General features: G+C 35.6%; 1 protein-coding gene across 1 annotated transcript in view; it reads right to left on the bottom strand.

The window, feature by feature from the left end:
• Positions 1–17048, bottom strand: part of Lerp (lysosomal enzyme receptor protein) — a 502993-nt gene that overhangs the window by 386677 nt on the left and 99268 nt on the right. The window contains exons 6-7 of the mRNA XM_081729164.1: positions 15363–15519; positions 11653–11766 (exon numbers count right to left, since the gene is read on the bottom strand). Of these exons, the coding sequence (XP_081585290.1) occupies positions 11653–11766; positions 15363–15519 (271 nt within the window). The remainder of the gene's footprint in view (positions 1–11652; positions 11767–15362; positions 15520–17048) is intronic.

The following is a 17048-nucleotide window of genomic DNA, read 5'->3' as shown; positions in this document are numbered from 1 at the left end:
TTCTGCTTTGCTTTTTTGCTTGTGAAATTTTGGGCTTTTTTCAAAATTCTGCTTTAAATCGATAAAGCAGACTTTGTTTCGCTTCTCTATAACACAGAAAGTCATTTAATTAGTGGTTGATGCCAATAATGATATAAAACCTCGAAAGTAAACCATGAATTTCGAAAAGATATTTTAAACAATTTTACTTCAACATTTTTACATTATGAATTCCAAAGGATTAACCAATGTATATAATAAACACATTTTAACCTCCTATATACAAAAGTAAGCAGAGTTGGCAAGAACAATGGCTGTTTCTGAAAATGCCAAAAACCAGTTTTGGGGGGGCAGTTTAAACCAGGTTTTTTGATTTAGATATTTTGCTTTATGTATTTGTATTACATATTCACAGAAATAAGTTTGTTTCGCCTTGGTGTTATTATTCAACAACGGGGTTATGCTGGAAGAGGTCCCATAAGCTTAAAGAAGTCCGGTCAGTAAATTTCTTAACTTGAGAAACTCCCGCCCTAGCCATCGGGAAAATCCGTCATTTTTTTAAATGTAAAACAATAACGGGAAAATCCTGTAAAATTTAATTTGCATGTAAAATTTAAAGGTCAACGCATTATAATCAGTACGCTAAAACTGAGTGACACACAATCATAGTCAACGTCTTGCGAATAAAATCAGAAAAATAAACACACTGCTGAACAAGACTGCACTTATTTAATATAAAAACACATTTACACGTGACGTTTCGATCTTCTATCCAAGATCCTCATCAGACGTGAGTGTACGTCTGATGAGGATCTTGGATAGAAGATCGAAACGTCACGTGTAAATGTGTTTTTATATTAAATAAGTGCAGTCTTGTTCAGCAGTGTGCTTATTTTTCTAAAACTGAGGTATTAAATTACAAATTTAGTATGTAGGTATCATTGAAAGTCCAATCCAAGCTAATGTTGGAAGCTAAGTAGGCAATCGATAAATTTTACCAATTTTAATCAATATATTTAAGCAACCTTCGCTTCTTTATAAAACAACAGGCATGCAGAAATATATAATTTGGTTTCGTTTTGTATGTTTAGGCTTAACATCCTTACGTAATACCGAGGTTATCAAGGAGAAGACTTTCGCTTAAAGTGACATCCGAAAGAGTACTTGGTTTACACATGAAAGAAGGGTTGTGGTTCGACCGACAATTAAACATGGGACACCTTGATTAAAAGGTGAAAAGGAAATAAGACTAATGCAGATGGTTTGACATGTGAAACGTCACTATGAAGTTCACACGATTCGCATTTTTGTTCTTTTAATTTTTTTAGTTTAAACCAGTTATTTAAAAAAAAAAAAAAACAGCTGGTGTAAACGAGCCAACCCTAAGAGCAGTAGCGGTTTCTGACGTAGGGCTACCGGGCTACAGCACGCTTCCTATGTTTGTGTATTTGTGTTAGACTAATTATAGTTCAAAAAATTTTCATCTATTCATTTGTTTAAACTGTTCATCAATTAATAAAATACAGAACTTTCCCATGACAATCTTCTTTTTCAAGCGTGGAGCGCGATTATCAGCGCCTTCAGCAGTGTGGAAGTTGTACTAACGAACCGAGCGGGCTGTACTGAATGGAGCCCGCTTGAACTATACAAGCCTACTCAACAAATATATCTCTAGCATGGAGCAAAGATCTCAATATGCCTTGTCTACTTTCCTTTTTTTACACCCAGAATAGCTTCCACCGTGCTGTGTTAGGTTGAGCCCGAAGACATTCTGCGCAAGCGCCAAGTATTCCTCTTTCTCGCTTTCTTCTGCTTACTGGCGGCGCTCGCTGCTCAGTTCTGTCTTTTCTCCTCTTTTCTATTTTCTTTAATCCTAAAGGTCCGGGAGCCCAGAATTGTCGGGAGTGTATATTAAATGAATTGAATATTTTTGACACAGATTCAGATCGTAGCAAAATAATAGCGCACACATTTAATGGGGCATCGGTAATAAGGGATCAATTAATGGCGTACAATCTAAAATTAAAGAACACTTTCTTTTGGGACACTACGTCCATTGTTAACCAATTAAATTTGATAATGGGAAGAACTGCATCTCAAAATCAATCGACAAGGTTTTTTTTCCTGTAGTCTTTCAGGATTTTCCACATTTCTCCTCCTGCTCCCCTCAGCTTGTATCTGTTTTGGAAAAAGTGGCTGTACGACGTATTCCGAGTGGGTCAGCTACTCGATGGAATTTCAAGTCACGAACCGTCAATTCCATCTATGAAAATTAAAATGTTTCGAAAGAGTGTTTTTCAGAACTAGAAAAATCCAACACAGGGAATTCATGTTTTGGTTAGAATTCTTTCACAAAATAATGCCGCATGTGAATATTTTATATAATCAAATTCAGTGCAGGCCTACCATTAAAGTACAAACAACACTTAAATATTTCATTGAAGCCATTGAGAAAATTCGGAATGACACAGACAATATTAGGACAGTGATATGTTTCTTCCAACATTTGGTGAAAACAAATGTGGGCGGATTATATCTTGCAGAGTACCCAATGCCAAAGGAGTATGTGATCGCATTTCTGCGGATGCGCGAAACCGATTTGAGAAAACAAGCCATTTGGATGCCGCCAAACTTCTGGATTCTGCAAATTTTAGTTATTTTTCCGAAACATTTCTGGACACCGCGGTTGAAAGCTACCCAATGTTAGGTAAGCAGTGCCTTCGAACTGAGCTTTTGGTTCTGTCAGCTTCAGTGGTGGCGTAAGGGCGGGGCGAGCGGTGCCACGGCCCCGGGCCCCACTTTGTGGAGGCCCCGACGGTAGGTAAAAAATAGTTACTAAGAAACCTTGTTAGCACGAGCCATACAAGGGCCGTCGAGGTTTATAATCCACACCTTCCCTAAATGTACACGCAATTAATTGTCAATCAATATTACACCAAATAACCGATGAAACAACAGAAATATCTGTCTAATAAAGTTAATCAGTGCTGGATTTCCGTATAATCTAAACAAACTATAAGCTTCGGGAATCACTCTCTACAGCAAACAGAAAGAATGCTTATGTAAATGAATGTCAAAAATAGAAGTGTATCAATTACGATTGTTTGAAAAGGGGCCCCAACCTACTTCACTGGCCCCGGGCCCCAGTTTGCCTTACGCCACCACTGGTCAGCTTATCTTTAAAAACAATTTACAGGACAATTTTAGCGAAATAACAACCCTTTTGCAAATAATAGTGACCATACCAATGTCCACAGCAGAGCCTGAAAGATGCTTTTCGTCTCTAAAAAGAATTAAGACATTCGTAAGGAATTTCCGTAGGTCAGGAAGGTTAACTGCCCTTGCCATGCTCTCGATAGAAAAAAGTTTGATCAACAACATGCTAGATTTCAACTCCAGGGTGATAGAAAAGTTTGCCAGCATTAAGAATCGAAGGATGGATATCAACTTCAGACTTCAGTGGGTAAATACACACACACACACAAATTACATATATATATATATATATATATATATATATATATATATATATATATATATATATATATATATATATATATATTGTAGCACGCTTTGTTAATGACAGTACGAGCCGCCACTGCCTAAGAGTAAAAACTTCTTTCAAAAAATACACAAATAACTAGCAAAATTGTATGTAGTATTTTTACTTCAAAATATTCCATACCCTCTTTTTGAAACAAAATAAAATTAAAATAAAACATAAGAGAAATACTTAGATTTGTATGATACAATTAAAGGCTGCACATGGTTCTATATTCTTGAAATTCTACAGTCAAGTTTTTTATAACCACCATCAAGGACGCCCATCAGGGGGGTTAAGGGAACGCTTGCCCACCCTAGAGGAAAATGTACTTCAGAATATTGAAAATCCAATAGGATTTTTACATTAGTTACAGCAAAATTTGAAACTATTTTTGAAACGTCGCTTATACTTCCCCTCCTTGGAAACCACAACATGGGCGCCCTTGACCACCATCACGGTTTACCCAGTCCTCAAGTTTTCTGAATTTTTAACAAGAGGGATTCAACATATCATTACGGAACAAAAAAGAAAAAAAAAGACTACGGAATATATTTAAGTTAAGCTAAATACAACTGCACAACAAACGTGACTGAGTGGTTGGCTTTTGCGCTTCTATCGGGAAGTCCAGGATTCAACCCAGCATTCGACCATTCTGACAAAGCCTTCCTTCATTCCATCTGAGAATGTAGAAATAGTGAGTGTACTGGCCGACTAGGAGTGTAGGAGTTGGCCGACTTCCTTTCTTATTGTTTTTAAATCGTTATTATTACTAATTACCAGCAGTGACGGTTTTGCGAAGGTTAGAGGATCGGTCTTTCTGACTGAAGCCTGTTCTCCAAAGTTGTGGAATGTCTAAAACGAACGAAATATCTATTAGTTATGCCTTTACTCATAAACTTTAAGCTCCCGTCAAATAAAAATTACGAATGTTTAGAAAAACTAAACATCAGTAGTAAGAAAACGCCTCCCAAAACACTTTTTTAAATTCGCCACTGATTCTCAGTATAAAATGATCTTCAAGGTTGTATCCGGAAGATTATTGCTAAACATATAAACGAAACGAAATATTAGTTATGCCTATACTCATAAACTTCAAGCACCTCCCAAATAAAATTAGGACTTTTTAGAAAACGAAACAATCAGAGAAACCCCTCCCAAAGTACTTTTCTAAATCCGCTATTGATTATTTGTATAAATTGGTATTCAAGGTTGTATCTGGAAAATTATTGCTAAATCATTGCACAACTACAGTATAACAGAAATGTGCAAATACGGTTTGACGGACATATTGAAAAACGTATGCTTTGACGGATATATAGAAAAACGTAAGTTTAACTTTCGTGCTAGAAGCTGGAGTACTAAGCTCTTAGAAATGAAACACGGATGACAAACTAAAATGATCTAGAGAAGGAAAAAAATGTCGATAACTCAAAAGTTAAAATAAAGTTAAATAACCTATAAAATTGCCCTCAAATACTACATTCTTCATGTTAGCTTTAATTCGTAAAATATGTGCTCCATCCATCTTGATGGTGAATTACAGAGCTAAATATGGCATTCAGGTCGTGGAAATCTTATCTAACTATAGAATATACTATAAGAAAGCTATTTGGATAGAAAAATCATGAAAATGAAAAAAGCCAAAATTTCCAAAATTCTCGGTTTTTTTCCAAAAAAGCCGGCTTTTTATGTGAAAAAAACCATCGATTCAAAAAAGCCGGCTTTTTTGCATCTCTAATAAAATGACAATATTTAGTGCTAACTATATTTTCTGGTTTACCTTAATTTAGCATGTAACAGTGTTTGGACATTAGGGTAAAATAAACGACATCTCTGATTTCCAAAGAGAACAAATTGTTGGTATTCGGTTATAAGGTGCGAGCGTGATGAAAGTGGCAAATGTGTTGGGTGTGTCGTGAGGGACGGTATCGCAGGTGATGGCGGCCTACGAAATTCACGGTAAAACCACAGAAACGAAGAGGAACACTGGTCGGAAGAAGACCTTCAGTGTCAGGTCCCGCGAATTATCACTCAGACGTGTTGTGCGGCTGTGGTGCAAGTGACGCAGAAACACAAGCAGTCCTCCCACAGCCTGTGTCGACAATCACTGTCCGGCGAGAGTTAAATGACATGGAAATATGGACTCGGGTTTGTAACGATTACGCTTTAATCTTCAGGGCAAAAAGTGTTTTTAAATCTGGCACAAACCAGAAAGAAAAAAGAAAAGAAATGTAGTAGTTATTATCGAATTGCTTGTCTTTTTTCTTTTAAAACAGACTGCCGTTATTTATTTTTCACTCGGACAACGAGTGTATTTTGTTCTTTATGGTTGTTATAGAGATTAAAAAAAAGCTGTTATGAGTGATTTGTAGAGATATAAGGCATATACAACGAATTGAGACGTAAAAATATAGTGACATATAGAATCTGTAGAAAACACATCTCAGTAAAATCATGAGCTTAAAAGCTATTTTACTCAGTGCGTCATCGTTTGGATATTTACTGTGTGACTTATGTTTTAAATAGTTCTGTGTTTTAAGTTATAGATTACACAGGGAGAAACCGCTGATACGAGACCATAATGATTTAGCATGACGCTAACAGTGCCGCGAACATGCAACATGGGCCGCTGATGACTGGAAACATGTGATATAGTCGGATGAGTTATCACCCACTTTATTTCAAACAATGAGTCGTACTTATGTGGCCGACACCCAAAGATGATTATGATCCGCAGTGTCTTAGCCTAACGATGAAACGTAGCGGTGGCTCTGGTGATGCTGTGTGACGAAATCTCCTGTTTTCAGTTAGTCCTGTGCTGACTTTCATCAGCCGCGTCACTGACCCTTATTTCGACATTTTAGGGAATGATATTCATCCTATGGTTTAGACTTTTTTCCGGGCAGTGAAGCCATATGCCAAGATGTTTATGTTTCTATTCACACAGCTGGAACTGTTGTGATGTGGTTTGAGGAACATCGGAATGAAGCTGAACAACCTCTCCGGGCTACAACATAATTGAATATGTGTGGTCCGTTTTTGAGACCTGAATCTGGAGTATGTTTCCAACTCCATCCTCTCTCACGGAAATGAGGTATGCACTGGACGCGAAATAGTGTAATATTCCATTTGATCCTATTCACGACCTTTATGACTATTTCACGTCGCATCAGAGCTAGTCGTAGGGTGAAATATGGTCTAACGCTATATTAATCTGGTAAGTGATATTTTTCTCAAGTAATCCAACTAAATTGATAAGTATCTGTATATTGAATTTGCTTTGCATTTTATGCTATTCATGCCCCATTCCTACTGTGCTTAATTCACGAGTGTACTGAGACAGCCACGTATGTGTGCGTCGAGGTTAGAATCAGCCCTCCCCACTGGTATAGTAGTGAGTACGTGTGTTTTTAGTGCAAGTAGTTCCGAGTTCAATTCCAGATGGGAGAACACAAAAAAAAAAATATTTCACGATCATTCACCTTCATTAATAATTCGTCTCCTTTAGCCTAAAGGATATAAACGCGTGACGTTGAACTAAAAATCAATGACCATTTCATAAGTTAGAATCAGGTTCTTATATACCCACTAGTATTAGTGCTGAATTTCGTTCTAATTTAAGCTTCCTTAATTTGTGTTGTCAGTTATTGTGAAATGTGGAGAAACTAAAATAGCACATTGCTTATTTTTATTTCCGGATGGAGTGTTTCTGCCATGACAGTTTATGTGAATACTTAAGTATTTAACATTGAGTTGCACCACTGCAAAAACTCAGATGAATACTTACATATACGACTATGAAGTTTGCATGAAAATAGAAATCGATAATCACCCTGCAAAATGTTTCATGCGAAGTGTGTAAGCGAGAAATGTACGATGTTTATTATCAGCTGACTGCTATCAACGAGGCAAGTATGATGGAAGATACTTATGAACTGTATGTGATATGTACTCTAGATATTAAATGGCATATCCTCTTCGAAACAACAAGTGCTACAGTTACAAACTGTCTTACAGATCTATGCATGTTTCTTATGCGAATTGTCATAAACATCTTAGTCAATAATGGTGTCCAGTTCATTGGAAAATAGTCTGTACAAGCTATGGATGCACAAAACATCAGAATCACGACACACTATAGTACCCTTACCACGCTCACGAAAATTTAACAAAAAGATTCCATGCAAATTTGAAAAAGAAAAATGCGTGTATTGTGTCGTGATTCTCATTCCTTTTGGCAAGAACACGTAGTGCAAGCGTGTTAAAAGAACCAAGATTGAATAGCACATGTTACTATTAGTTTATATCCTACGCATTCTATTGTAAAATTTCACTTGTGCCACTGGGTGAGCCTAAATTTATACTTCTGATTTAAAATTCCATTTTTAATTGTTCAACTGAGCATCAATTTCTCACGGCCGATATTTCATATGTGTTATCTTACTCTATACAACTCTATACCTTATCTATGTTAGAGTCACTTTGGGATCACAGAAACTTGAAGATAAATCGTTTATATAATATTTTCCAACCACCAAATGTATTATTGATCAATCGAGCAATATTTCTGAAGTCGAAATCTTAAAGGTAATTATTTTAAGTCAAGGATGTATTAAACTTACTATAAGTACATTAAGTATAACTAAAGCAATTAATAACATGTAATGAATAATTTTGCTGGGACCAGGTCAACGGAAATAAGCTTCACACAGTGGAACCTACTCTGAGCAATTGGCGGATGTTGCAAATATTAGTCTACAAGATGAAATGATCCTGGCTCGATTAGTATCTGACACTCTCATCTCACACATTTTTATTTAGTGCTTGGTGCTAACTGTCCGTATTGAGAAGACTGTATAGTCCTATGGAGTATTCGTCACATTCTAGTCCAGTGATGGGCAAACGTATTTAGGAGGGGGTCAAAGGAAAAAAGAAAAACTTTAGTTGGAATAATATAATTATTAAAATCAACAATACTGACAAAGTACATTTTGCAAAATTTCTGTAATACTAACAAGTATTACTGACTGAATTTCCTCACGATCTGATTGGAACTGGAATAACAAACTCGAATTAATTAATTAATTAATTAATTAAATGCTCACTTGTCAGTTTATTCTAATACACCTTTTTTCGACGTAACATTACTCTTCTTCTCATTCGACAGATTAGGAATTGTGTCGCGAGCCGAATAGAATTTTTCAGGGGGTCGCGTTTGGCCCGTGTGTCGTAGTTTGTCCATCACTGTTTAAGCAGAATGTCCAGATTATTCAAAACTGGGAGAATGTTTTGGATTAACTCATGATATTAGTCAGGTCTCGAGAGATAACCCTGGTTTTTGTGAACGCATTATATTTATTTGTGCAATTGAAATACAGTAGGAAGTCGAAAATCCGAACTAATTGGGACCACAGGTAGTTCGGATTTTCAAATTGTTCGGATTTTCGAACATGACCAAAAAAATGCCATTTAGGCTTAAATATACTATACGGCATGCTTTTTTATCGATACAGTGGTTATACAGTACATACAGTAATTACAATACCGTACATAGGGCTACTTACATTTAATGTTTCTGAAAAACCTGCTCGTACACTAAATTACACTGTGCTTGTAACTCAGACTTAAAACTTAACTTGTATAGGCCTAAGGGAAAATAAAAATAAAAATATGTATGACAGTTACATATGAATAAGCTTCTGTAAAAACACTGACTTCACACAACGCCGACGAACTACCCTATTGTTTGTTTAACGCTAGCGCTAAGACAAAATGTAAAAAGATTCTAGGGACAGCGTTCGGATTTTTGACGTTTCAGATTTTAGACGTTCGGATTATCGACGTCGTACTGTAGTTAAAGTTTTCTGAAGTTTCCGTTTTTAGAATTCCCTGTTATGTCTTATTATTATTGCTATTTTTAAAATTATTTTTCTATTATATATTTTACTTTTTATTTATTTTATTCTTTTAGCCTTTAGCCTTTCTTTTAGCAATCTGTTTCAATTTTTGAAGATGTTTTTAGTGTTAATCTCTTGTTTTGTAGTACTTATAAACTCCCTTTTACAAGTTATATTCGGCATATTTACTATACAGCATATGTCAGCCATTGGCTTTATCGTGATGGGAACAAATACCTTCGCACCTAACGTCCTCATTACATCGCAACAAAACAAATAATTTTGAGATACTACATTATGTTCAAAACACCAACTATATTTTAATAAAATAAACAGCTTATGTGAGATTTATTGCTACAAAATTAATTAAACAAAGGGCGAAATTCGCAAATACCGGTAAATATCATTACATATTTACTCATTAACCAAAAACCTAAATAAGAGCTCTTTTAAAAAATATATATCTAGATATGGATTCTTAGACTTCTTCGTATCTCTTTGAATGAAGATTTACTTATAGAGATCAATAGCCACATAATTCAATAATAATCAAAAACTTAACTAGCAAGCTAATTCAGAACACTTTTTTTTTTTTTTTTTTTTTTTTTTTTTTTTTTTTTTTTTTTTTTTTTTTTACTAATAAGATAGTTATTAGTATTCTCATGTTAATTATTCGTGTTTTATATGAACTACTTCAAAGGAATTTGAAGATACGCACCAGATTACTCTCTCTCGATTGGACATTATCGCTGGATAAGTTTGGTGTTAACCGATTAATTTTTACAGTATGTGCCAAAATACACAAGGAGTAATCAAAAAGTAAGGTGAATGTAGTTGCAGAGTGCCATCTATCGATCCTGTATCAATTTCAATTAGTAAGCCCGGCAGCCTAAACTTTTGGTACAGTCAGTGTCGAGTTTGAACAAGTTGTGACATGTTAGTTAGCTTTCAGAGGTAGAAGAGTGAGGACGTGTTAAGAGTCTGTCGCGCGACAACATTAAGTTTTGTTCTAAGCTGCAAAAATGTGCCAAAGAAGCTCACGAAATGTCAAAATCAGTATATGCGATGAAACGGTGGCATTGAACACTGTTTACAAGTGGTATAAGAGATTCAAAAGTGGCAAGGAGTCGTTGAAAACGAGCAAAGAGCGAGACATCCTTCGATGTCGGAAACAGATGAAAACGCATAAAAAGTGGCACAAATGATTTGTTCAAACAGCAATTGACTATTTGAGAACTTTCCGGGAACTAAACATTTCGTATGGGTCTGTGAACAGCATTTTATCAGCCAAATAAATGGGCAAAATGGCTCCCTTCTTCACCACGAAAACGCGTTGTGCCACACCTTGCTTTTGATCCGTGAGTTTTTAGCTGAAAAAATATTTCTGTCTGTCCACATTCGTTGTGCTCTCCAGATATATGTGCTGAAAGGAAAACGTTTCGACACCATTCCTGACACTGAGTGGGCCACGACAGAGCAGCTGAACACCCTTCCAAAAGAAGTTTTCCAGAAATGCTTCCAGTCATGGATTTAACGTTGGAATAAGTGCATTGCTAACAAAGACCAGTACTTTAAAAGAGATTAAATCAACTTTCATGTAAGTTACTTTGTTTCTAATAAAATTATTTACCGTATTTTTTGATCACACCTCGTACAGTACTGAAATGAAAAGGCGAACAATAGTCATCCAGATAAACAAACAAACAAAAGAGAGTAGCTTGTCATCTTTGAATTTATTTCTCCTGCACAGAACTAATAAACTTTTAGCATACTGATTCACTACGGTATGCGTGGTAAAAGTGTTTGGAGCATGCACCCAGTCGCTGTGGTATTGTTCATGCGTGTCCGAGATACACGAGTTTAAGTACTGTATATTTTGGCGCATACATTATTTGAAAAAGACATTTTCTGCTATTCTTATGTTTTTTTTCTTTCTTTTTTTTAAATTTTACTTTATTTTACACACATACAATTGATAAAATGTTTTTATGCATTGAAACGTCAGGTCAGGTGTGTTCAAGGTTGCAATATAAATGTTGTGATTGCAATATAAATTTCTTCAAAACACTGTTGACAATGACGGAGGCTATTTGTTGAAAAACTGTTTTGTTATTTATAAAATATGGATGCTTACTAGTTAAGTTTTTGATTATAACTTACGAAGGTGTTTATGCCATTGACTTTTCTTTATTCTTATTTCTTTCAAAATCATTTATTTATATAAATTCTTACCTTTGTAAGTTATTGTCAGTTTATTGTCAACAAATTTTGGTCCTTCTTGTACGTAGCCCAGACTATAAGAAATATTTGAAATTACGCTCGTCTGACAAGCACCAACATTTCCTCCTTGAATAAGAAAGAGAGAATATCTATCTCAAAAATATGCCAAACAACAACAAAATAAAATATTACAAGAGTCAATAAATGGTTATTTAAAAATTGGTAAAATAAACGTACTCAGTGTATTAAATTAACAGATGAAACAACGTTATCTATTTTAATAATAAACACCAAACGTCTCAGTATGTATGTCACGCTAAACCTAATAGATACTACTACCAGTGCTATCGCTTGCCTGCCTAAAGCTAATAGATATCATTACCAGCGCTATCCTTGCCTACTTAAAGTTAATAGATGCCACAACCTGCGCTATTGCTTGCCTGCCTAAAGCTAAGAGATATTACTACCAACGCTATAACTTCCCTGTCTAAAGTTAATAGATATTACTACCAGCTCTATCGCTTCCTTGCCTAAAGCTAATAGATATCACTACCAACTCTATCACTTGCTTGCCTAATGCTAATAGATATCACTACCAGTGCTATCATTTGCCTGCCTAAAGCTAATAGATATTACTACCGGCACTATCGTTTGCCTGTATAATGAAGTCCTTGAATAATTGCATAAAATAATATAGTATGGAGTTTGGGGTAGTTCATGGGCAAATTCAAAAATATACATTTGTTAAATGTAAACAATTTGAGCTTTTAAATCACCTCGATTTTAACACATAATGTATAGTGGGCCGAAGGTTCCGGTATACATAACTGATATAAATAAATCAGATAAGCCTTTCATTTTTCAATACTAAAAAGTAAATAATATATTACATCTCACTAAACAAGTGAGAGAGAATATGTACAGTCATGTTCAAAATGATCGTCGCATATCTAGAACTGTCTTCTTGTAAGAATATAATTTAACAATGATTTTGCAGGGTACTTTTAATACTGATACTATGTGTATAATCGGGAAATGTATATTTGTGGTAAATTTCATAGGAAAAGAATTATAAATATGAAAATTGGAATGAGTAAAACAAAATGTTGCAAAATGAACAAGAAAGTTTTATTTTCGTTTCATTGTTCTTATTTACTACTCTTTTGACATGAAATTTGCCAAAAATATGTCTTTGCCGAACTCGATAGAAAAGTAATGTTGTATTTTTCACGGATATGCGCAGTATCATTCACTTACAATGGTTCTATTAAACCACAATAAGGAAGATATCTACTGCCAGCCAGGGGCGCAATTATGAATGGGGTCAACATGGGCCATGCCCCGCGGGGCAAGTTTCGAGGAGCGACATGTTTTCTCGAGCCCATTTTTTTCATACTCATGTTCAGGATATGCGCATATAAATATGACGTAAGATTTTAACATTTGTAAACATGCAAGTAACAAGAACTTGTTTGGTTAGAAAGAGGTAATTAACATTTTAGTTATGAATTAATATTCATTATTTCTCTTTTTCCATTGTTGACATCGTATTCTTTTATTGTAATTTCATATAATTTTCATTGTTAATAACTTTCAGAATTACTTACAGTTTTCAAATCTCATCACTCAGCCACCAGCACAAGTGATTTATAACTGTTTGATTGTGACGAACTTTTATTCTTATTTATTAGGGTGGGTCGGAAAAGAAAATCAGAATTTCGTTTGAACAAGTTGCGGAAAAATCGTTGGATTAGGGTAGTTTTCATGCAAAATTGCAGACTTTTGGTCAACTCCTTTTTCTGCCTCAAGAAGGTCAAAGTTTTCAGTGGCAGAAGGCACTCAGCAAGCACGTCACGGGTCGCATTTTCGTCATTTTTCTTGCTTGTAATGAATATTGACGAGGAAATTGCTTTTTACGGTAGGGCTCATATATGTTTTAATGCTTTTAACGTGAAAATTTGTATCTTTTTTATTCATTTTTACGTTGGAAAGCTACAAAGACTCGAACATTATGCACAGAAACGTTGTTTTGTGTAAATTTTTGTTTTTTTGTCACACGTCGTTTAAAAGCAGCCTTTTTATCAATGGCATATCATTTCTCCATACCCCTCTAAATTCATAAAACAAAAATAGATTAGTAACTCTTATCGAATCGTTCTTACAATTCTTAGCTGATTTCGGATTTATCCTGTAATACTCAGAAATCACTTAAAAACAACCACGAGAAGATAGCTGCAATTCAATTTCCTCCCACCTACCCTAACCCGTTGTTATTTATTCTTAGAAAGCTTGTTCGTCTTCACATAACATAATTATGTTTCGCTTCAAATACTGACATACTCTGACGAGAGGCCAGTTTTGCTGGAATGTGACTGTCTCTTCTTTCGAGTCCACAAACTGGTTTCGAAGTCTCTGTTACTACAAGTATGATCCTCTCAAAGGTTTTAACATGATACGGGAATGATGGAATGTTGTAATCGGTCTTGGCTGTGTTCTTGATGTTTTCCTGAAGCTAGTCCGTCGTTACCAACTTAGTTACTGTTCCGTTATCTAGGTGGAAAACCAATCGATCGTGTCGTAGTAATTGACTGCTATAAAGTTGATTTTGGGAATGGTGTAAGTCTCTTTTTGTCTGTTGTCGGCATTTCTTGATACGTCTCCATCCCAATGTCCTAATGTCGCTGCTTTTGTCCATTGTCATGGGTGAAAGGAGTTTTCAAAATAAGAGAAATAGCCATTAACGTAAGAATGGGTAGAAAACTTGTTTCATGTCTTCTGGAAGAAATTAGGCTAATTTAACAATCTTCCCCAAGTATATGGATCTGTCACATCACGATGTGTAATTTAATTTCGAAGCACATAGGCACGTAGACTCGAATAATGTACTGAGCTTCCTCGTGGCTAATGTAATTAATGTACGCGCCTTTGGTATGGATGACCCAGGTTCGATTCCCAGCAGGAGCTCATGTGGTTCGGATCTCACGTTAAGCCATTGGTCCACGTCTCATATAGCCTCACTGCTGAGAGGGATGCTAAACTGAAAATCAAGTCAAATAGAATCAGGTTCTGAACCAGCCAACGTAACATTTCTTCAAGTGCAAGGGTACTTTCGTGAAGATACAGTTATCTTGAAGTTATTAATCAACGAGATTGTACAATTAGCCCAGAGGTTTTCTTTGATAGGTTCGGTGAATATGTGTCATTACAGAGAGCAGCTCGACAAATGTCTACTAGGTGTTGTTGATCAGTTTCTTCGTTTCTTCCCAATCGTTGAAATTAGTCATTGTTTCGATCAACTGGACTTCAATCGATTGGGAAGAAACTACAGGTAATTCTTCACATGCAGTTAATCTTTCTCCAATTGGATCAGATAGTGTCTTTGGGTCAACAGATCCCCTATCGAGGAGTTTAACTAGGTAGCGGCGAGAAGTTCGTTTATATGATGTTTATACACAATTCTCTGCAACTCCTTTCCTAACTTTTTCTAGTTTCGGTGCTAAAAGGAACGTAAGTTTCAAATCAACCAATTAACTAATGAACAGTGGCAGAGTACTTTTTCCTCAAAATCCAGAACTTTTTTCCCGGCTCTGTATTTGGATCTTATGTTTACAGGTCAGTCTCACATGCTGCAATGCTGAAAAGGTAAATTACGCTTCTAAGAAAAAACAAAAAGTTCTATATTACGAACCGTATTACTAATGCTCATACAATTTACCACTTACCTGGACATTTGTAATCTTTTTTGGCATTCAACGGACCGCACACATTTATATGGTACAAGAGATCCGTATGCATTGGCCTTGTGTCAACAGTTTCCCAATTCCTATCTGTTAGATGAAGCTGACTTAGATCGTACGTACTGCCATTTTTGTCAGTGACCTAAAAGAAGTAATAAAGAATACAGAATAGAAATACATTAATTAACAAAATATCCGTATTTAGCACGTAATTAACTTGAATAAAATAAAATATTTAACAGGATGAAGTTCTATTAATAGTTCAACATTTCACAAAGATCATTTACGTTGCATCATAACAAGAACTAAAGCACAAGCTAGTAAGAAAAAGTAAAGAAAAAATAATACAAAAAACGTACATTATACGAACTTTCGTTAAATACCTCCACCCGATCATCATCATCATAGGTATTTTGCCATTATTGGCAGGTCACTTGAAGAAACTGAGAAGCTTCCATGTTCCACAGTCTTCCACTAACCTGTTCGTCTTCACGTACGATTTCTCTATTTTGATATCGTCCATTAATTGTAGTCTTCTTCGCTCCCTCCCTCTCTTTCATGCCACCATACCCTTTAGCACGTCCCTCATGATACAGTTCTTTTTAGCCAATGTTCCAACCATACCTCTTTCTCTTCTTAATAATATTTAAAAATGTTCTTTTCTCTCCCTCCATTTCTAACCCTCTTATTCGTTTTCCGCTCGACCCAGCTAATTCTCTCCATTCTTCTCCACACTCACATTTCGAAAGCTTCCAGTCATCTTTCATCATTTTTGCGTAATGTTCATGTTTCTGACTCATACAGTACATACTCCACACCAAGCATTTAATGAGTCTTTTTTTCTCAACTCTTTATTCAAGATCCCACAAAATAATATGTTTCCTCCTAAAGGCTTCTTTCGTCATTCTTAACCTTGCTTTCATTTCACGTGTGCACTTTATATAATCTCTAATAATATTACCTAGGTACCAAAACCAGTTATCTGTTCTATTTTCTTCCCTCCTACTTCTACATTTGACACCGATCGTTTCGTTCCTACCACCGGATAGCAGAGGAAAAAACAAGAAATGAGGCGTCCTGGTGGGCGCCATGCTGGAACATATCGCCTACCTGGATGCTTTATAACTACTGTCTTTAACTTCATTCTTTTCCTGCTTTTTTTCCTATTTCTTTTCTTGCCTATTTGAAATAGCTTATAATGTACCTTGTAACGTATGTGGTTACTATGATAGTGCCTTATTTTCCATTTACCTACTATTAGAACTACAACCATATATTCTAAAATTTTCAATCACACATATAATATCATGTTAACGGTGTACACACAACACTATACATGATAGATATTGTGCTAGACGAGCAGTAACAACAATACAGTCAAACCTCCCTTAATGAACAACTCTCAACAGCGGACACCTCCATAATCCGGTCACTTTTTTGTTCCGGTAAAATATGATTATTATAGAAGAGAGCCCTCTCGTTCATGGACAGTCAGATACGGACACGAACTTTTCTTTTACTCCCAACTTTTTAGTCGCTTCTTCATAACGGACCGGAATTATTCTCAGCTAGTACACATTTAGCACAGAAAATACCTCCATCAATTTCAAAGCAATCTTCAGTCGATGTCTTCAACTGATACAGTCGTTATAATCAAACTTCGATTAGAAA

Source organism: Thermobia domestica, chromosome 10 (assembly GCF_964235325.1).
Source record: "Thermobia domestica chromosome 10, izTheDome1.hap1.1, whole genome shotgun sequence".
In the NCBI taxonomy this organism is placed as follows: domain Eukaryota; kingdom Metazoa; phylum Arthropoda; class Insecta; order Zygentoma; family Lepismatidae; genus Thermobia; species Thermobia domestica.
The sequence above is the reverse complement of the archived record's forward strand: the minus strand, read 5'-3'. Positions and strand labels throughout refer to the sequence as shown.